Consider the following 22,207-nt stretch of genomic DNA (forward strand, 5'->3'; position numbering starts at 1 on the left):
CCATGATGATCTTCTTGGCCTTCCTGCAACACCTGGTGTTGTAGGTGTCCTGTAGGGCAGGCAGTGGGCACCCAATACTGCGTTCGGCTGTATCACACTCTGAAGCGCCTTGTGGTCCGTACCAGGCTGGGATGCAGACCAACAGTATGCTCTCGAATTTACTCCTGTAGAACACAGAGCCCTCTGGGAAATGCAACATTTCTTCAGAATATTGAAGAGTCGCTGTCGTGCCATCACTACGATGTCCATGTGGTCAGACCATCAGATTCTCTGAGGTGTACGCTGACCGTCTCCATGGAGGCCCCGTTGAGGATGGGGGAGTATCCAGCCTGATTCCTCCTGAAGTCCACAATTTGTATTTTTTTATTTCACCTTTATTTAACCAGGTAGGCCAGTTGAGAACACCTTTATTTAACCAGGTAGGCCAGTTGAGAACACCTTTATTTAACCAAGTAGGCCAGTTGAGAACACCTTTATTTAACCAAGTAGGCCAGTTGAGAAAAAGTTCTCATTTACAACTGCGACCTGGTCAAGATAAAGCAAAGCACAGTGCGACACAAACAACAACACAGAGCTACAAATGAACAAACGTAGTCAATAACACAATAGAAAAGAAAGATTTTTCGATTTATGTACAGTGTGTGCAAATGTAGAAGAGTCGGGATAAATAGGCCATAGAAGCAAAAATAATTACAACTTAGCATTAATACTGGAGTGATATACACTGCTCAAAAAAATAAAAGGAACACTAAAATAACAGATCCTAGATCTGAATGAATGAAATATTCTTATTAAATACTTTTTTCTTTACATAGTTGAATGTGCTGACAACATGCGTTGGTGGGATGGAGCGAGACATGATGTCCCAGATGTGCTCAATTGGATTCAGGTCTGGGGAACGGGCAGGCCAGTCCATAGCATCAATGCCTTCCTCTTGCAGGAACTGCTGACACACTCCAGCCACATGAGGTCTAGCATTGTCTTGCATTAGGAGGAACCCAGGGCCAACAGCACCAGCATATGGTCTCACAAGGGGTCTGAGGATCTCATCTCGGTACCTAATGGCAGTCAGGCTACCTCTGGAGAGCACATGGAGGGCTGTGCGGCCCCCCAAAGAAATGCCACCCCACACCATGACTGACCCACCGCCAAACCGGTCATGCTGGATGATGTTGCAGGCAGCAGAACGTTCTCCACGGCGTCTCCAGACTCTGTCACGTCTGTCACATGTGCTCAGTGTGAACCTGCTTTCATCTGTGAAGAGCACAGGGCGCCAGTGGCGAATTTGCCAATCTTGGTGTTCTCTGGCAAATGCCAAACGTCCTGCACGGAGATGGGCTGTAAGCACAACCCCCACCTGTGGAAGTCGGGCCCTCATACCACCCTCATGGAGTCTGTTTCTGACCGTTTGAGCAGACACATGCACATTTGTGGCCTGCTGGAGGTCATTTTGCAGGGCTCTGGCGGTGCTCCTCCTTGCACAAAGGCGGAGGTAGCGGTCCTGCTGCTGCTGGGTTGTTGCCCTCCTACGGTCTCCTGATGTACTGGCCTGTCTCCTGGTAGCGCCTCCATGCTCTGGACACTACGCTGACAGACACAGCAAACCTTCTTGCCACAGCTCGCATTGTTGTGTCATCCTGGATGAGCTTGCACTACCTGAGCCACTTGTGTGAGTTGTAGACTCCATCTCATGCTACCACTAGAGTGAAAGCACCGCCAGCATTCAAAAGTGACCAAAACATCAGCCAGGAAGCATAGGAACTGAGAAGTGGTCTGTGGTCACCACCTGCAGAACCACTCCTTTATTGGGGGTGTCTTGCTATTTGCCTATAATTTCCACCTGTTGTCTATTCCATTTGCACAACAGCATGTGAAATTTATTGTCAATCAGTGTTGCTTCCTAAGTGGACAGTTTGATTTCATAGAAGTGTGATTGACTTGGAGTTACATTGAAGGCAGTCATTTGAGAAGCCAAGGCTATTGATTCTGCCGATAGGAATGCAGTGATTGACAGTCGAAAGCCTTGGCCAGGTCGATGAATACGGCTGCACAGTATTGTCTCTTATCGATGGCGGTTATGATATCATTTAGGACCTTGAGCGTGGCTGAGGTGCACCCATGACCAGCTCAGAAACCAGATTGCATAGTGGAGAAGGTACAGTGGGATTCGAAATGGTCGGTGATCTGTTTATTAACTTGGCTTTCAAATATTTTAGAAAGGCAGGGCAGGATGGATATAGGTGTATAACAGTTTGGGTCCAGGGTGTCTCCCCCTTTGAAGAGGGGGATGACCGCGGCAGCTTTCCAATCTTTGGGGATCTCAGATGATACAAAAAGGTTGAATAGGCTAGTAATAGGGGTTGCAACAATTTCGGCGGATAATTTTAGGATGAGAGTCTAGCCCGGCTGATTTGTAGGGGTCCAGATTTGGCAGCGATTTCAGAACATCAGCTATCTGGATTTGTGTGAAGGAGAAATGGGGGAGGCTTGGGCAGGTTGCTGGGGCTTTTCAATGCTAATGCAGAACGCCACAGGATGATTTTGTGCTGGTCAAGGGGAGTCAAGTCTGGGGTGAACCAAGGGCTATATCAGATCTTAGTTCTACATTTATTGAATGGGACATGCTTATTTAAGGTGGAGAGGAAAGCACTTTAGAAGAGCATCCTCTACTGACGGGATGAGGTCAATATCCTTCCAGGATACCCAGGCCAGGTTGGTTAGAAAGGCCTGCTTGCAGAAGTGTTTTAGGGAACGTTTGACAGTGATGAGGGGTGGTCGTTCGACCGCGGACCCATTACGGACGCAGGCAGTGAGGCAGTGACGCTGAGATCCTGGTTGAAGACAGCAGAGGTGTATTTAGAGGGCAAGTTGGTCAGGATGTTATCTAAGAGGGTGCCCGTGGTTACAGATTTTGGGTTGTAACTGGTAGGTTCCTTGATAATTTGTGTGAGATTGTGTTAAGCATGTCCCAGTTTAGGTCACCTAGCAGCACGAGTAATGAAGATAAATGGGGGATAATCAATTCACATGGTGTCCAGGGCACAGCTGTGAGCTGAAGGGGGTCAATGACAAGCGGCAACAGTGAGAGACTTGTTTCTGGAAAGGTGGATTTCTAAAAGTAGAAGCTCAAATTGTTTGGGCACAGACCTGGATAGTAAGACAGAACTCTGCAGGCTAACTCTGCCCCCTTTGGTAGTTTTATCTTGTCGGAAAATGTTATAGTTAGGGATGGAAATGTCAGGATTTTTGGTGGCCTTCCTAAGCCAGGATTAAGACACGGCTAGGACATCCGGGTTGGCAGAATGTGCTAAAGCAGTGAGTAAAAAAACTTAGGGAGGATTCTAATGAGCAATTAATACAGGTAACGAGTGGAGGACAGATGAGCTTCTTAAAGAAGAAGTTACAGGTCTGTGAGAGCCAGTAATCTTGCTTGTTTGTAGGTGACCAAATACTTATTTTCCACCATAATTTGCAAATAAATAAATTAAAAACCCTACAATGCGATTTTTTTTCTCATTTTGTCTGTCATAGTTGAAGTGTACCTATGATGAAAATTACAGGCCTCTCTCATCTTTGTAAGTGGGAGAACTTGCACAATTGGTGGCTGAGTAAATACTTTTTTGCCACACTGTATGTTGACGACCTGTTTAAAGGTCTTACTCACGTCAGCTACGGAGAGCGTGATCACAGTCGTCCGGAACAGCTGATGCTCTCATACATGCCTCAGTGTTGCTTGCCTCGAAGCGAGCATGGAAGTGATTTAGCTCGACTGGTAGGCTCGTATCACTGGGCAGCTCACGGCTGTGCTTCCCTTTTTAGTCTGTAATAGTTTGCAAGCCATGCCACATAAGACGAGCGTCGGGGCCGGTGTAGTAGTATGACAATCTTAGCCCTGTATTGACGCTTTTCCTGTCTGATGGTTTGTCGGAGGGCATAGCAGGATTTCTTATAAGCTTCCGGGTTAGAGTCCCGCACCTTGAAAGTGGCAGCTCTACCCTTTAGCTCAGTGTGAATGTTGCCTGTAATCCATGGCTTCTGGTTGGGGTATGTATGTACAGTCACTGTGGGGACCACGTCCTCGATGCACTTATTGATAAAGACAGTGACTGATGTGGTGTACTCCTCAATGCCTTCGGAAGATTCTGAACATATTTTAGTCTGTGCTGCAAAACAGTCCTGTAGTTTAGCATCTGCTTCATCTGACCACTTTTTTATAGACCGAGTCACTGGTGCTTCCTGCTTTCATTTGTGCTTGTAAGCAGGAATCAGGAGGATAGAGTTGTGGTCGAATTTACCAAATGGAGGGCGAGGGAGAGCTTTGTACGCGTCTCTGTGTGTGGAGTACAGATGATCTAGAATTTTTTTCCCCCTCTGGTTGCACATTTAACATGTTGATAGAGATTTGGGAGGACTGATTTAAGTTATCCTGTATTAAAGTCTCCGGCCACTAGGAGCGCCGCCTCTGGGTGAGTGGTTTCCTGTTTGCTTATTTCCTTACTCAGCTGACTGAGTGCGGTCAGTGCCAGCTTCTCTCTGTGGTGGTAAATAAACAGCCACGAAAAGTATAGCTGAAAACTCTCTAGGCAAGAAGTGTGGCCTGCAATTTATCACAATATACTCAGGCGAGCAAAATCTAGAGACCCTCCTTAGATTTTGTGAACCAACTGTTGTTTACAAACAGACCGCCCCCACTCGTCTGTGCTGTTCTGTCTTGCCACTGCAGCGTATATCCCGCTAGCTGAAAATCCATGTCCTCAAGTAATATTGACGGTAACGGCAGCTTTCCCAGTCGCCTTCTGCGTGGTCCTCGCAAGGCATCCCGCTCTGTGTCCCCTGCACCTTCACCTCTTCCTCTTGCAAATAACTGGGATGTTGGCCTTGTCGGATGTTAGGAGAATGTCCTGTGCGTCTTGCTTGTTGAAGAAAAAATCTTAGTCTAATCCAAGGTGAGTGATCGCTGTCCTGATATCCAGAAGCTCTTTTTTGCCATAAGATACAGTTGCAGAAACATTATGTACAAAATAAAAAGACAAATATCGCGAAAAAAACATAATTGTGTGGGCGCCCGTAAAACTGCTGCCATTTCTTCCGGCGCCATTTTAATTTAATCTGGTGACGGAGTCGGCGTATTCATTGATGTTAATCTCCTGAGCACTCCAGCACTTCCCTCTTGAGTCGTTGTTTTGAAGGCAGGGAGAAGCAAGATGGAGTAATGGTCGGATTTTCCAAAAGGAGGACAAGAGCGGGCCTTATACCCCATGTCCAAAAGGCGTGTAGCAGTGGTCAAGAGTAGAATTTCCACGAGTAAGACAGTCCACGAGTAAGATGTGTTGGTAAAAATTTGAGAGCATGGTTCTCAAATTATTATTATTAAAGATATGACTGAGGATTCTTGTTACACCAGAGAAAGAAGCCTACATCGATACAAACATGTCCCAGATCTGTTCTGCCAACCAACTCCTATGGTCACTCCTATGTCACGTTTGGTGAAACAAGACCGCACAAACAGATCTGGGACGAGAACAAACAATAACATAGGTAGGTAGCCCAAGTCTCTGTACTTTTGAGTCCGTGTTTGAGGCAGTGCTCCATGACCACGAAGAACTGCTGTAACGGAGCGTAGTCAGAGTCCAAGGTCCTGCCCAGGTTCAGGGCCGACTCAATCAGACCCTTGATGCTCAGCTTAGCCATGTTCATCAGGTTCAACCGCTCGATGGCTATAGGGTCCTTCGGATCTGGACAGAGGGATAGAGGGAGAGAATAGAGGAAGAAATAGAGGGACAAGTAGAAAAGATAAAGGTGAGAGGGAAGAGAGAGAAAGAAGATGTCAACAAACAAACCCTGGTACAATAGTCACCATGTCACCAACACTAATTGAAGGCAGCAGCCAATCAAAACTGAGAATACAGAGAGGAAGAATATCTTCCAACAGACAGGATGTAGCAACAAACCTTTTCACCCGCCAGCGCATATTGCCAGGCAAAATGTCAGAATTGGAGAACCAAAATCAAGCATTTTTGCAGGTAAATGACAAAAAAAATGACAAAAGAAAAATCCCTGTGAAATCCTTCAAGTTCTTTCTTCAGCAAGACACACTACTGTTATTTGGACCCATGTCTTCTAATAGTGAGACAACAAAGAAAGTCATTGACTAATCTGACTGCAAAACTGGCAAAGAATATCACAGCCACCTTTTCACATTCCAACCGGGTCTCATTACCACTGACCAGACTGTCTTCAAGGCTGTGACATGGTCCCGCCCTCGGGAGACAGCCTACTGGATGTCAATATAAATATCAAGCAACTACAATATACAGTTGAAGTCAGAAGTTTACATACACTTAGGTTGGAGTCATTAAAACTGGTTTTTCAACCACTCCACAAATGTATTGTTAACAAACTATAGTTTTGGCAAGTCGGTTAGGACATCTACTTTGTGCATGACAAGTCATTTTTCCAATAATTGTTTACAGACAGATTATTTCACTTATAATTCACTGTGTATCTCAATTCCAGTGGGTCAGAAGTTTACATACACTAAGTTGACTGTGCTGTCATGATGGGGCCCTTTATGGGTATAGCTAGTGGCTTCCCCCTCTCTCTCCTACACCCAGGTTCTATTATCTCAAGTCGTAAATTCCTGGAGGAGACGCTCTCCCCCTGGCCATGCAGAAAGAGACACAGAGAGAACAAAATATTTCACTTGGCGAACTCCTAAATCCCCCAAAATGAGGATTTGACACAAAATGTCCACTTGTGAGAAGGTAGGAATGGTCTGTGGACACTTGAGGGACGGGTATGACAAGTGTGTTTCATTTGGTGACCCCAGAGAGGACAGAAAACACAAATATATATCTCGGAATATGTACATTTATCAATTTTTTTTATTTTTATTTTTTTTTATTTTACCTTTATTTAACCAGGTAGGCAAGTTGAGAACAAGTTCTCATTTACAATTGCGACCTGGCCAAGATAAAGCAAAGCAGTTCGACAGATACAACAACACAGAGTTACACATGGAGTAAAACAAACATACAGTCAATAATAAAGTATAAACAAGTCTATATACAATGTGAGCAAATGAGGTGAGAAGGGAGGTAAAGGCAAAAAAAAGGCCTTGGTGGCAAGGTAAATACAATATAGCAAGTAAAACACTGGAATGGTAGTTTTGCAATGGAAGAATGTGCAAAGTAGAAATAAAAATAATGGGGTGCAAAGGAGCAAAATAAATAAATAAATTAAATACAGTTGGGAAAGAGGTAGTTGATAGGGCTAAATTATATGTGGGCTATGTACAGGTGCAGTAATCTGTGAGCTGCTCTGACAGTTGGTGCTTAAAGCTAGTGAGGGAGATAAGTGTTTCCAGTTTCAGAGATTTTTGTAGTTCGTTCCAGTCATTGGCAGCAGAGAACTGGAAAGAGAGGCGGCCAAAGAAAGAATTGGTTTTGGGGGTGACTAGAGAGATATACCTGCTGGAGCGTGTGCTACAGGTGGGAGATGCTATGGTGACCAGCGAGCTGAGATAAGGGGGGACTTTACCTAGTAGGGTCTTGTAGATGACATGGAGCCAGTGGGTTTGGCGACGAGTATGAAGCGAGGGCCAGCCAACGAGAGCGTACAGGTCGCAATGGTGGGTAGTGTATGGGGCTTTGGTGACAAAACGGATTGCACTGTGATAGACTGCATCCAGTTTGTTGAGTAGGGTATTGGAGGCTATTTTGTAAATTACATCGCCAAAGTCGAGGATTGGTAGGATGGTCAGTTTTACAAGGGTATGTTTGGCAGCATGAGTGAAGGATGCTTTGTTGCGAAATAGGAAGCCAATTCTAGATTTAACTTTGGATTGGAGATGTTTGATATGGGTCTGGAAGGAGAGTTTACAGTCTAACCAGACACCTAAGTATTTGTAGTTGTCCACGTATTCTAAGTCAGAGCCGTCCAGAGTAGTGATGTTGGACAGGCGGGTAGGTGCAGGTAGTGATCGGTTGAAGAGCATGCATTTAGTTTTACTTGTATTTAAGAGCAGTTGGAGGCCACGGAAGGAGAGTTGTATGGCATTGAAGCTTGCCTGGAGGGTTGTTAACACAGTGTCCAAAGAAGGGCCGGAAGTATACAGAATGGTGTCGTCTGCGTAGAGGTGGATCAGAGACTCACCAGCAGCAAGAGCGACCTCATTGATGTATACAGAGAAGAGAGTCGGTCCAAGAATTGAACCCTGTGGCACCCCCATAGAGACTGCCAGAGGTCCGGACAACAGACCCTCAGATTTGACACACTGAACTCTATCAGAGAAGTAGTTGGTGAACCAGGCGAGGTAATCATTTGAGAAACCAAGGCTGTTGAGTCTGCCGATGAGGATGTGGTGATTGACAGAGTCGAAAGCCTTGGCCAGATCAATGAATACGGCTGCACAGTAATGTTTCTTATCGATGGCGGTTAAGATATCGTTTAGGACCTTGAGCGTGGCTGAGGTGCACCCATGACCAGCTCTGAAACCAGATTGCATAGCAGAGAAGGTATGGTGAGATTCAAAATGGTCGGTAATCTGTTTGTTGACTTGGCTTTCGAAGACCTTAGAAAGGCATGGTAGGATAGATATAGGTCTGTAGCAGTTTGGGTCAAGAGTGTCCCCCCCTTTGAAGAGGGCGATTGACCGCAGCTGCTTTCCAATCTTTGGGAATCTCAGACGACATGAAAGAGAGGTTGAACAGGCTAGTAATAGGGGTGGCAACAATTTCGGCAGATAATTTTAGAAAGAAAGGGTCCAGATTGTCTAGCCCGGCTGATTTGTAGGGGTCCAGATTTTGCAGCTCTTTCAGAACATCAGCTGAATGGATTTGGGAGAAGGAGAAATGGGGAAGGCTTGGGCGAGTTGCTGTTGGAGGTGCAGTGCTGTTGACAGGGGTAGGAGTAGCCAGGTGGAAAGCATGGCCAGCAGTAGAAAAATGCTTATTGAAATTTTCAATTATGGTGGATTTATCAGTGGTGACAGTGTTTCCTATCTTCAGTGCAGTGGGCAGCTGGGAGGAGGTGTTCTTATTCTCCATGGACTTTACAGTGTCCCAGAACTTTTTTGAGTTAGTGTTGCAAGAAGCAAATTTCTGCTTGAAAAAGCTAGCCTTGGCTTTTCTAACTGCCTGTGTATAATGGTTTCTAGCTTCCCTGAACAGCTGCATATCACGGGGGCTGTTCGATGCTAATGCAGAACGCCATAGGACGTTTTTGTGTTGATTAAGGGCAGTCAGGTCTGGGGAGAACCAAGGGCTATATCTGTTCCTGGTTGTAAATTTCTTGAATGGGGCATGTTTATTTAAGATGGTTAGGAAGGCATTTTTAAAAAATATCCAGGCATCCTCTACTGACGGGATGAGGTCAATATCCTTCCAGGATACCCCGGCCAGGTCGATTAGAAAGGCCTGCTCGCTGAAGTGTTTCAGGGAGCGTTTTACAGTGATGAGAGGAGGTCGTTTGACCGCTGACCCATTACGGATGCAGGCAATGAGGCAGTGATCGCTGAGATCTTGGTTGAAGACAGCAGAGGTGTATTTAGAGGGGAAGTTGGTTAGGATGATATCAATGAGGGTGCCCGTGTTTAAGGCTTTGGGGAGGTACCTGGTAGGTTCATTGATAATTTGTGTGAGATTGAGGGCATCAAGTTTAGATTGTAGGATGGCTGGGGTGTTAAGCATGTTCCAGTTTAGGTCGCCTAGCAGCACGAGCTCTGAAGATAGATGGGGGGCAATCAGTTCACATATGGTGTCCAGAGCACAGCTGGGGGCAGAGGGTGGTCTATAGCAGGCGGCAACGGTGAGAGATTTGTTTTTAGAAAGGTGGATTTTTAAAAGTAGAAGTTCAAATTGTTTGGGTACAGACCTGGATAGTAGGACAGAACTCTGCAGGCTATCTTTGCAGTAAATTGCAACACCGCCCCCTTTGGCAGTTCTATCTTGTCTGAAAATGTTGTAGTTTGGAATTAAAATGTCTGAATTTTTGGTGGTCTTCCTAAGCCAGGATTCAGACACAGCTAGAACATCCGGGTTGGCAGAGTGTGCTAAAGCAGTGAATAGAACAAACTTAGGGAGGAGGCTTCTAATGTTAACATGCATGAAACCAAGGCTATTACGGTTACAGAAGTCGTCAAAAGAGAGCGCCTGGGGAATAGGAGTGGAGCTAGGCACTGCAGGGCCTGGATTCACCTCTACATCGCCAGAGGAACATAGGAGGAGTAGAATAAGGGTGCGACTAAAAGCAATAAGAATTGGTCGTCTAGAACGTCTGGAACAGAGAGTAAAAGGAGGTTTCTGGGGGCGATAAAATAGCATCAAGGTATAATGTACAGACAAAGGTAAGGTAGGATGTGAATACAGTGGAGGTAAACCTAGGTATTGAGTGATGAAGAGAGAGATATTGTCTCTAGAAACATCATTGAAACCAGGAGATGTCATTGCATGTGTGGGTGGTGGAACTAATAGGTTGGATAAGGTATAGTGAGCAGGACTAGAGGCTCTACAGTGAAATAAGCCAATAAACACTAACCAGAACAGCAATGGACAAGACATATTGACATTAAGGAGAGGCATGCTTAGTCGAGTGATCAAAAGGGTCCAGTGAGTGGAGAGGTTGGTTTAGGGTCACGGCGATTTAGACAGCTAGCCAAGCCAACCGGTAGCAAGCTAGCATAGGATGGAGTCTGTTGTTAGCCACCTCTTGCGTTCGGTCAGTAGATTAGTGGGGTTCCGTGTGGTAGAGGGGATTAATCCAAATCACACAACAACAAAAATAAGAACAATAGATATAGTTATAGAGGCCCGAGAAGAAAACATAATAATTCAAATAAATAAATTGTCCGATTGTCTATTCAGATAGCAGCCGGAAAGACAGCTAACGGTTAGCGGGCCGCAGATGGGCGTTCCGGTAACGTCGCGACAGAGGAGCCAGCCGGATCTCCTTCAGGTAGATAACGTCGGCAGTCCGGTTGTGAAGGCCCGGTGGGGCTCCGCGTAGGCAGTGAAACGGGTCCGGATAGGTGACTGCAGCCCAGGAGTGAATGATGGAACTCAGGCGTGATTGACGGAGCTGGCTAGCACCGGAACAATCGATGTTTGCTCCGGAATCGACGAAAGCCGACTGTCACACGGATAGCAGCTAGCTAGCTGTGAGATCCGGGTATGAATGTCCAGAGAGCAGTTGAAATCCAGGGACATGGAGAGAAAAATTGGTCCGGTATGTTCCGTTCCGAGCCGCGCTGCGCCGTACAAAACTGGCGATAGATTTTCGATAGATTTTCGAACTAAAGGACAGCCGATGACCACAAACCGTGGTTAGCTTCTGATTAGCTTCTGGGCTAGCTCCTGGCTAGCTTCTGGCTAGCTTCTGGCCAGCCTCCTGGAGTTTCTGGCTAGCTTCCTGAAGGATTGCAGATCTGAGGTAAATAATACTTTTTTATAAATATAAATTGGTGAGGCTGGTTGCAGGAGAGTGTTTAGAAGATGAGTTGATGGAAAATAAAAATAAAATGTATGTGAAAAAAGTTGTAAATATATATATATACAGGACACGACAAGACGAGGACAAAAGACGTCTGAACTGCTATGCGATCTTGGAAGAGATGTAAATCTAAAGATAGATCTAAATAGATAAGATAATAGATAATAGATAATAGATAATAGATATAATAGTAGATCTAAATGAATTGCTAAGGAGGATCCTCACTATTAAGCCACATTTCATCATTTAGTTGTGTGCTAAGTAAATCCTGATGGACAGATTTCAATGTTGATTATGGGGTTTGCATCTAATTATTGTATAAAATGAACGAGTAAAGATACAAATATTTGCGAAATGATGTAAGGTGATGTTAAACCTTTAAAGTTTATCCAAGTCATTGGCCCGCACCCGTGAGCACAGACATGATCAGGCATCATGAAACAACCCTTTTATACTGTTACGAATAAAAACCCCTCCTGAGGAAATCCTCTTCAGACCACGCGTACCTCATTGGACACTGAGGGGCACAGGTTGAGGTTAGACCACAACAACCTCAGTATAAACTAAGGTTGTAATGGTTGTTGAAATCCTACCATACCACGTGGAGCATTGGCTACACAGCTGAACTCTGAGACTATCGATCCCTACAGAATAATAGCAAATCTTAGATACTAATTACTAGTTTGCAGCTAGAAATTATGTCAACCTGAGATGCGAAGACCGACAACTGCCGAAACATCTATTCCATGAGAACATTTCTGAATGATACTCTGAAGTACTCATTCTAACCACGAAATACTTCAGGGAATCAGAGAGACGCTCGGACGAACTCTCCAATAGAAGGACTGACGATTCCAACAGAGATCACACACTGGGCGTAAATCTATATTGATTGAGACGAAGCGTTCATGTGCAAAGGATTAGCATTTCAATTCATATAATTATCAACGGTGTAGTGACTCCTTTTGTCTTTTCCACCCGTTTTATTCCACACCCACTTCCCTTTGTCCATCAAGCCATCATATCGGCCCACTAGGGAACCTCCTCATTTCCTTGTAACAATAACTGTTGTTTGTTTGTGCATTTCTGTGATTATTTCATTAGTAAATAAATGATTAAGACAATTGGTGTATGGATGACTCATAGTAAAGGCTGGGTTCATGCAGACAACCAACAATTTACGATGTTTGGAATGAGACTAACGTGAGGTAAAGAATAATTCATTAATTAGAAGACTAATTGATCAGATATTAAAATAAATATATTAAAATATCTGAAGGTTGATATTAAAATATCTGAAGAGTTCTATTAGGAAAAGTATACCTTTTTAATGTGAAGATTTTCCTTAGTGGATATATTGAAGCAACATCCCAAGACATCAGTCAGGAAGTTAAAGCTTGGTTGCAAATGGGTCTTCCAAATGGACAATGACCCCAAGAATACTTCCAAAGTTGTGGCAAAATGGCTCAAGGACAACAAAGTCAAGGTATTGGAGTGAACACCACAAAGCCCTGAACTCGATCCTAACGAAAATGTAGGCAGAACTGATAAAGTGTGTGCGAGCAAGGAGGCCTACAAACCTGACTCAGTTACACCAGCTCTGTCAGGAGGAATAGGCCAAAATTCACCCCAACTTATTGTGGAAGGCTACCCAAGTTAAACAATTCAAAGGCAATGCTACCAAATACTAATTGAGAGTATGTAAACTTCTGACCCACTGGGAAAGTGATGAAAGAAATAAAAGCTGAAATAAATCATTATCTCTACTATTATTCTGACATTTCTCATTCTGTAAATAAAGTGGTGATCCTAACTGACTGAAGACAGGCAATCTTTACTATGATGTCAAGTATTGTGATAAACTGAGTTTAAATGTATTTGGCGAAGGTGTCGTTAAAATAATTTTGCATATGCAGTAGATGGTATAAAGTACAGTATCTACATATGAGATGAGTAATGTAGGGTATGTAAACATTATATAAAGTGGCATTGTTTCAAGTGGTTAGTGATACATTTATTACATCAATTTTTCCATTATTAAAGTGGCTAGAGTTGAGTCAGTATGTTGGCAACAGCCACTCAATGTTATTGATGGCAGATTAACAACCTGATGGCCTTGAGATAGAAGCTGTTTTTCAGTCTCTCGTTCCCAGCTTTGATGCACCTGTACTGACCTCGCCTTCTGGATGATAGCGGGGTGAACAGGCAGTGGCTTGGGTGGTTGTTGTCCTTGATGATCTTTTTGGCCTTCCTGTGACATCGGGTGGTGTAGGTGTCCTGGAGGGCAGGTGGTTTGCCCCCGGTGAGGAGTTGTGCAGACCTCACAACCCCCTGGAGAACCTTACGGTTGTGGGCGGGGCAGTTGTCGTACCAGGCAGTGATACAGCCCGACAGGATACTCTCGATTGTGCATCTGTAAAAGTTTGTGAGTGTTTTTGGTAACAATCCGAATTTCTTCAGCCTCCTGAGGTTGAAGAGGCGCTGTTGCGCCTTCTTCACCAAGCTGTCTGTGTGGGTGGACCATTTCAGTTTGTCCGTGATGTGTACGCCGAGGAACTTAAAAAACATTCACCTTCTCCACTACTGTCCCATCGATGTGGATAGGGGGCTGCTCCCTCTGCTCCCTCTGCTAAAGTCCACGATCATCTCCTTTATTTTGTTGACATTGAGTGTGAGGTTATTTTCCTGACACCACATTCCGAGGGCCCTCACCTCCTCCCTGTAGGCCGTCTCATTGTTGTTGGTAATCAAGCCTACCACTGTAGTGTTGTCTGCAAACTTGATGATTAAGTTGGAGGCGTGCATGGCCACGCAATCTTGGGTGAACAGGGAGTACAGGAGAGGGCTGAGAATGCACCCTTGTGGAGCCCCAGTGTTGAGGATAAGCGGGGTGGAGATGTTGTTACCTACCCTCACCACCTGGGGGCGGCCGGTCAGGAAGTCCAGGAGCCAGTTGCACAGGGCGGGGTCGAGACCCAGGGTCTCGAGCTTAATGACGAGTTTGGAGGGTACTATGGTGTTAAATGCTGAGCTGTAGTCGATGAACAACATACTTACACAGTTATTCCTCTTGTCCAGATGGGTTAGGGCAGTGTACAGTGTGATTGCATCGTTTGTGGACCTATTAGAGCGGCAAGCAAATTGGAGTGGGTCTAGGGTGTCAGGTAGGGTGGAGGTGATATGGTCCTTGACTAGTCTCTCAAAGCACTTCAAGATGACAGAAGTGAGTGCTATGGGGCGGTAGTCATTTAGCTTAGTTACCTTAGCTTTCTTGGGAACAGGAACAATGCCCTCTTGAAGCATTTGGGGACAGCAAACTGGGATAAGGTTTGATTGAATACGTCCATAAACACACCAGCCAGCTGGTCTGCGCATGCTCTGAGGACACGGCTGGGGATGCCGTCTGGGCCTGCAGCCTTGCAAGGGTTAACACGTTTAAATGTTTTACTCATGTTGGCTGCAGTGAAGGAGAGCCCGCAGGTTTTGGTAGCGGGCCGTGTCAGTGGCACTGTATTGTCCTCAAAGCGAGCAAAGAAGTTTAGTTTGTCTGGGAGCAAGACATCGTGATCCGTGACGGGGCTGGTTTTTCTTTTGTAGTCCGTGATTGACCCTGCAACATACCTCTCGTGTCTGAGCTGTTGAATTGCGACTCTACTTTGGCTCTATACTGACGCTTAGCTTGTTTGATTGCCTTGGAGGGAATAGCTACACTGTTTGTATTCGGTCATGTTTCCGGTCACCTTGCCCTGATTAAAAGCAGTGGTTCGCCCTTCCAGTTTTGCGCGAATGCTGCCATCAATCCACGGTTTCTGGTTGGAATGTTTTAATAGACACTGTGGGTCCAACATCACCGATGCCCTTGCAAATAAACTCACTCACCGAATCAGCAATTCATCAATGTTGTTGTCCGACGCTATGCGGACCATAATCCAGTCCACGTGATCGAAGCAATCTAGAAGCGTGGAATCCGATTGGCCGGACCAGCGTTGAACAGACCTGAGCACGGGCGTTTCCTGTTTTAGTTTCTGTCTATAGGCTGGGAGTAACAAAATGGAGTCGTGGTCAGATTTTCCAAAAGGAGGGCGGGGGAGGACTTTATAAGCGTTGCAGGAAGTTAGAATAACAATGATCCAGGGGGGCTTATTGCGCTCTGGCGAATCCTTGTGGTGGGCCGGGTGCCTGCAGGTTAACCTCGGTCGTCAGTTGAATGGTGTTGCCTCAGACAAATTGGTGCCGCTGGCTTCGAGGTTAAGCGGGCAGGTGTTAAGAAGTGCGGTTTGGCGGGTCATGTTTTAAAGGACACATGACTCGACCGTCGCCTCGTCGCCTCCCGAGCCCATCGGGTAGTTGCAGCGATGAGACAAGATCGTAATCACAAAATTGGGGAGAAAAAGGGCAGAATTTAATTGAAAAAAATAAATAATAATTCACAACATTCACTTAAAATGAACCTTACAAATAGCAATGTTGGGAGATTTGGAAAGCCATAGTCAATAAATAATAACAATACTAGTAGGAAAGGTTTTCATCTTTAGCTCACAATCTGTGGATACTATATGATTAGAACAGTTAAAAATGTAAAACATCACAATTAAAAAATATACATGGAAACCAAACGAGGGTGGTCTATTGTGATAGGTGGGATGGGCTGCCTGTGTTCAGTAATGTATTATTGTTATGTGATTGCTGTATATAAAACAGTACCATGTATGAAAAATGTGTACTGTACACTACTTGTCAATAGTTCTAGAACATCTACTCATTCAAGGGTTTTTGTTTATTTTTACTATTTTCTACATTGCAGAATAATAGTGAACACATCAAAACTATGGAATCATGTAGTAACCAAAAAAGTGTTAACAAATCAAAATATATTTTAAATTATTCAAAGTAGCCACCCTTGACAAAGCTTTGCACACTCTTGGCATTATGTCAACCAACTTCATCAGGTAGTCACCTGGAATGTATTTCAATTAACAGGTGTGACTTGTTAAAAGTTCATTTGTGGAATTTCTTTCCCTTCTTGATGCGTTTGAGCCAATCAGTTGTGTTGTGACAAGGTAGGGGGGTATACAGAAGACAGCCCTATTTGGTAAAATACCAAGTCCATATTATGGCAAGAACAGCTCAAATAAGCAAAGAGAAATGACAGTCCATCATTACTTTAACACATGAAGGTCAGTAAATCCGGAGAATTTCAAGAACTGAAAGTTTCTTCAAGTGCAGTTGCAAAAACCATCAAGCGCAATGATGAAACTGGCTCTCATGAGGACCACCACAGGAAAGGAAGACCCAGAGTTACCTCTGCTGCAGAGGATACGTTCATTAGTTACCAGCTTCACAGACACATCAAGTAACAGACACATCTCAAAATCAAAGGCTCAGAGAGAGACTGTGTGAATCAGCCCTTTATGGTCGAATTGCAGCAAAGGAAACCACTACTAAAAGGACACCAATCAGAAGACACTTGCTTGGGCCAAGAAACACAAGCAATGGACATTAGACCGGTGGAAATGTGTCCTTTGGTCTGGAGTTTGGAGATTTTTTATTCAAACCGCAGTGTCTTTGTGAGATGCGGCGTGGGTAAACGGATGATCTCCGCATGTGTATTTCCCACCGTGAAGCATGGCGGAGGTGGTGGTGAGAAGGTGTGGGTGTGCTTTGGTGTTGACACTGTCAGCGATTTATTTAGAATTCAAGGCACAATTAACCAGCATGGCTACCACAGCATTCTGCAGCGATACGCCATCCCATCTGGTTTGGGCTTAGTGGGACTATCATTTATTTTTTGAGAGGACAATGACCCAACACACCTCCAGGCTGTGTAAGGGCTATTTGACCAAGAAGGTGCTGCATCAGATGACCTGGCCTCCACAATCCCCTGACCTCATCCAAATTGAGATGTTTTGGGATGAGTTGGACCGCAGAGTGTAGGAAAAGCAGCCAACAAGTGCTCAGCATATGTGGGAACTCTTTCAAGACTGTTGGAAAAGCATTCCAGGTGAAGCTCATTGAGAGAACGCCAACAGTGTGCGAAGCTGTCAAGGCAAAGGGTGGCTATTTGAAGAATCTCAAATATAAAATAGATTTTGATTTGTTTAACACTTTTTTGGTTACTACATGATTCCATGTGTAATTTCATTGTAGAATAATAGTGAACAAATCAACTACGTAGAAAATAGCAAAAAATAAAGAAAAACCCTTCAATGAGTAGTTGTGTCCAAACTTTTGACCGGCAGTGTATGAAAACCTGTATAAGAGTGGGGGAAATGGATGGGTTAATACATCTGTTTATTTTAAATTACTGTTGTGCGGCTTGTGGCACTCAACTTGAATGCACCTCAAGAAGAACATTTATCTCGCCTAGAACAAAAAGCAAGCTACACTGAACAAACCATATCAATGCAACAATTTCTGAAGACATTACTGAGTTAAAATTCATAAGGAAATCAGTGAATTTAAATAAATTAGGCTCTAATCTATGGATTTCACAAGACTGGGAATACAGATATGCATCTGTGGGTCACAGATATCTTAAAACAAAGTTAGGTGCTTAGATCAGCAAACCGGTATCTGGTGTGACCACCATGTGCCTCATGCAGCGTGACATCTTCTCAGAGTTAATTGTGGTCTGTGGAATGTTGTCCCAATGGCTGTGGGATGGCGTCCCAATGGCTGTGGGATGGTGTCCCAATGGCTGTGGAATGGTGTCCCAATGGCTGTGGGATGGTGTCCCAATGGCTGTGGAATGTTGTCCCAATGGCTGTGGGATGGTGTCCCACTCCTCCTCCAATGGCTGTGGGATGGTGTCCCACTCCTCCTCCAATGGCTGTGGGATGGTGTCCCACTCCTCCTCCAATGGCTGTGGGATGGTGTCCCAATGGCTGTGGGATGGCGTCCCACTCCTCCTCCAATGGCTGTGGGATGGTGTCCCAATGGCTGTGGGATGGCCTCCCACTCCTCCTCCAATGGCGAAGTTGCTGGATATCAGCGAGAACTGGAACTGTAGTACACGTTGATCCAGAGCATTAGACAGTTGAAACCGGGTTAATCTGTGAACAGCACACCTATCCAGTGTGCCAGTGGCCATCAGAGCATTAGACAGTTGAAACCGGGTTAATCTGTGAACAGTACACCTATTCAGTATGCCAGTGGCCATCAGAGCATTAGACAATTGAAACCGGTTTAATCTGTGAACAGTACACCTATCCACCTATTCAGTTGTGCAAATGGTCTGCGGTTGTGAGGCCGGTTGGCCATACAACCATATTCTCTAAAAAGGACGGCACAGAATTTACCAGGTTTGGCAATCATTGTAAATAAGAATTTGTTCTTAACTGACTTGCCCAGTTAAAGATTAAATACAGAGATAAAACATCTCTGGTGGACATTCCTGCAGTCCGCATACCAAATGCACACTCCCTCAAAACTTCAGAAATCTGTGAAATTGTGTTGTGTTACAAAACCGCATGGTTTTAGAGTGGCCTTTTATTGTCCCCAGCTCAAGGTGCACCTATGTAATGATCATGCTGTTTAATCAGATTCTTGATATGCCACACCTGTCAGGTGGATGGATTATCTTTGCAAAGGAGAAATTCTCACTAACAGGGATGTAAACAAATTTGTGCCCAAAATTTGAGATAAATAAGCTTTTTGTGCGTTATGGAACATTTCTGGGATATTTTATTCAGCCCATGTTATGTTTATATTTTTATTCAGTATAAAAGTTAATAGATCAAATATTCCATGGGGTTGTCTAATTTGTCATTGCGCCTTTTGTTTGTAGAGGAAAAGTAAAATGTGGACTGTTCTAGCATCTTCAACGTGTGGTGCAGCGCCACAGCTAAACGAGAGCATCGAAAACAATGGTCTGTTACTGTACGGAGGCAGGATGGAGAGAGGATATCCTGAGTGTCTATATCCCAGCCCTCCTCCCTGCAAGACACTCTTGTAATCATTGAGTTAAATCAGTGGGTTACCAAGCGCTGAGAACCAATGATGTAATTCATTACCACAACATCCTCCTGAACATCCACCCACCCCCGACCCTCCCCATCCTCCTAGACTAGGTCAGCCTCAGCCCTGTCTGTACCTTCGTGGGCTGGCTCTGGGTCTGGGGTGAGGGAGATGTCGTTCAGCTCCCTGAGACAGAGCCATTCTCCGTCCACCGACACGCGGAAGTTACACAGGTAGATGGTCTCCCGGGCGGCCTGCGTGATCTTATCGGTGGTGGGAGTCGGGGCGTCGGGCTGGGCCATCAGGTCTGCCATGATGACTCAGCGAATAGAGGGCTGAGAGGCAAATGGAAACAACGCAGCTCTCTCCAGAAAGACAGGCAATGCAAAGTAAGGCCAGTCTATGTGCTGAAAACAAAGGGAGAGAGAAAAGAGGAGGCTGGATGGATGCTGGGTTTGTTATTCCTCGCCCTTCACAGATGAGTAAGGAGAAAAGCCACCGTGCGTCTGTCTCAACAAAGGCTGCAGCCCTGCCCTCTCCTCTGTGCGTCTCTGCAGCGCGGTGCGGTCTGGGTACTGGGATAACAACGCTCTGCCTCTCCTCTCGCCCGGCTAGCTCAGATAGAGTAGGCTGTGAGTCGCTGCTCCGATGATAGACACCAAGATGGCTGCCTGATAATGAGCTTGCTGGGCAACAGATCAGCATCACGTGACCAGATGGTGCATGCGTAAAATAAAGCTTTGTTGCAGGGAGGGAGAGCTTCATCTTTCTTTCTGGCATCAGCCACATTTCCTGGTTGGGAAGGAGCATTAATCAAAACACTGAACTGAACCACCACTTAACAGGCACTACAACTCTCCTGTATAAAAGCAGTGGACATTAACTATCGTTTCAATCAGCCTACAACATTAATGTTTTTAGGACAAATATTGAAACATTGGTATCTCTTGGTAATTTGTTAAGTAAAATAAGTTGTTCTCAATGACTGACCTAGTTAAATAAAAATAACGCGTGCACTGTTGTAGACTGTTGTAGACTGCTGTAGACTGCTGTAGACTGTTGTAGACTGCTGTAGACTGCTGTAGACTGCTGTAGACTGCTGTAGACTGCTGTAGACTGTTGTAGACTGTTGTAGACTGCTGTAGACTGTTGTAGACTGCTGTAGACTGCTGTAGACTGCTGTAGACTGCTGGAAAATTACATTTCACACTGACGAAACTGAGTAATAATACTATAATAATAATAATGAACCAAGATCATCTGCGAGTCACAAAACAATTAGTCTTCTGAGCAAAAGCCTAGACATTATGCTCGTTTACAGCATTTCTAGTTTTTTATTTGACCTCATAATGCTGCCACACCATTCAGTTCTTTATGTTACCTCATAGTGCTGCCACACCATTCAGTTCTTTATGTTACCTCATAGTGCTGCCACACCATTCAGTTCTTTATGTTACCTCATAGTGCTGCCACACCATTCAGTTCTTTATGTTACCTCATAGTGCTGCCACACCATTCAGTTCTTTATGTGACCTCATAGTGCTGCCACACCATTCAGTTCTTTATGTGACCTCATAGTGCTGCCACACCATTCAGTTCTTTATGTGACCTCATAGTGCTGCCACACCATTCAGTTCTTTATGTTACCTCATAGTGCTGCCACACCATTCAGTTCTTTATGTTACCTCATAATGCTGCCACACCATTCAGTTCTTTATGTTACCTCATAATGCTGCCACACCCTTCAGTTCTTTATGTTACCTCATAGTGCTGCCACACCATTCAGTTCTTTATGTTACCTCATAATGCTGCCACACCATTCAGTTCTTTATGTTACCTCATAGTGCTGCCACACCATTCAGTTCTTTATGTTACCTCATAATGCTGCCACACCATTCAGTTCTTTATGTGACCTCATAGTGCTGCCACACCATTCAGTTCTTTATGTTACCTCATAGTGCTGCCACACCATTCAGTTCTTTATGTGACCTCATAGTGCTGCCACACCATTCAGTTCTTTATGTTACCTCATAGTGCTGCCACACCATTCAGTTCTTTATGTTACCTCATAGTGCTGCCACACCATTCAGTTCTTTATGTTACCTCATAGTGCTGCCACACCATTCAGTTCTTTATGTTACCTCATAGTGCTGCCACACCATTCAGTTCTTTATGTTACCTCATAGTGCTGCCACACCATTCAGTTCTTTATGTTACCTCATAGTGCTGCCACACCCTTCAGTTCTTTATGTTACCTCATAGTGCTGCCACACCATTCAGTTCTTTATGTTACCTCATAGTGCTGCCACACCATTCAGTTCTTTATGTTACCTCATAGTGCTGCCACACCATTCAGTTCTTTATGTTACCTCATAGTGCTGCCACACCATTCAGTTCTTTATGTTACCTCATAGTGCTGCCACACCATTCAGTTCTTTATGTTACCTCATAGTGCTGCCACACCATTCAGTTCTTTATGTTACCTCATAGTGCTGCCACACCATTCAGTTCTTTATTTTACATAATACAGGGATACAAACTTCTGAGGGACCAAAAAGGTGACACTTTTTTGTTGTTGCACTGAAACAAGCAATAAATAACGCAGGTTTTAACTAATTAACCAACAGAATATGATCTACATGATCAGTCTCTGTGTGTAAAATAAAAACGGGTTCATGTGACCCTAAAATAGCTAATTAAAAAAGGAAAGAAAGCAAAATCCAATGTTATTTGTTGCACAGACTTCAGAGCAAATGAGAAAGAA

General features: G+C 44.5%; 1 protein-coding gene across 8 annotated transcripts in view; it reads right to left on the minus strand.

Annotated features, from left to right (window-relative positions):
- LOC110525138 (protein RUFY3) overlaps positions 1-22,207 on the minus strand; it is a 96,976-nt gene that overhangs the window by 51,251 nt on the left and 23,518 nt on the right. For 3 of the 8 annotated variants that reach the window (XM_090236831.1, XM_090236829.1, XM_090236833.1), the window contains exons 1-2: positions 19,580-20,446; positions 5,562-5,735 (exon numbers count right to left, since the gene is read on the minus strand). In XM_090236831.1, the coding sequence (XP_090092957.1) occupies positions 5,562-5,735; positions 19,580-19,757 (352 nt within the window). In that variant the 5' untranslated portion in view covers positions 19,758-20,446. Of the gene's footprint in view, positions 1-3,664; positions 5,736-19,579; positions 20,447-22,207 lie in introns of those variants that run through there. The other 5 variants (XM_090236828.1, XM_090236830.1, XM_090236832.1 and 2 more) reach the window with 3 other exon arrangements.

This window comes from Oncorhynchus mykiss, chromosome 6, assembly GCF_057628025.1.
Source record: "Oncorhynchus mykiss isolate SJ-2025 chromosome 6, ASM5762802v1, whole genome shotgun sequence".
Lineage (NCBI taxonomy): Eukaryota > Metazoa > Chordata > Actinopteri > Salmoniformes > Salmonidae > Oncorhynchus > Oncorhynchus mykiss.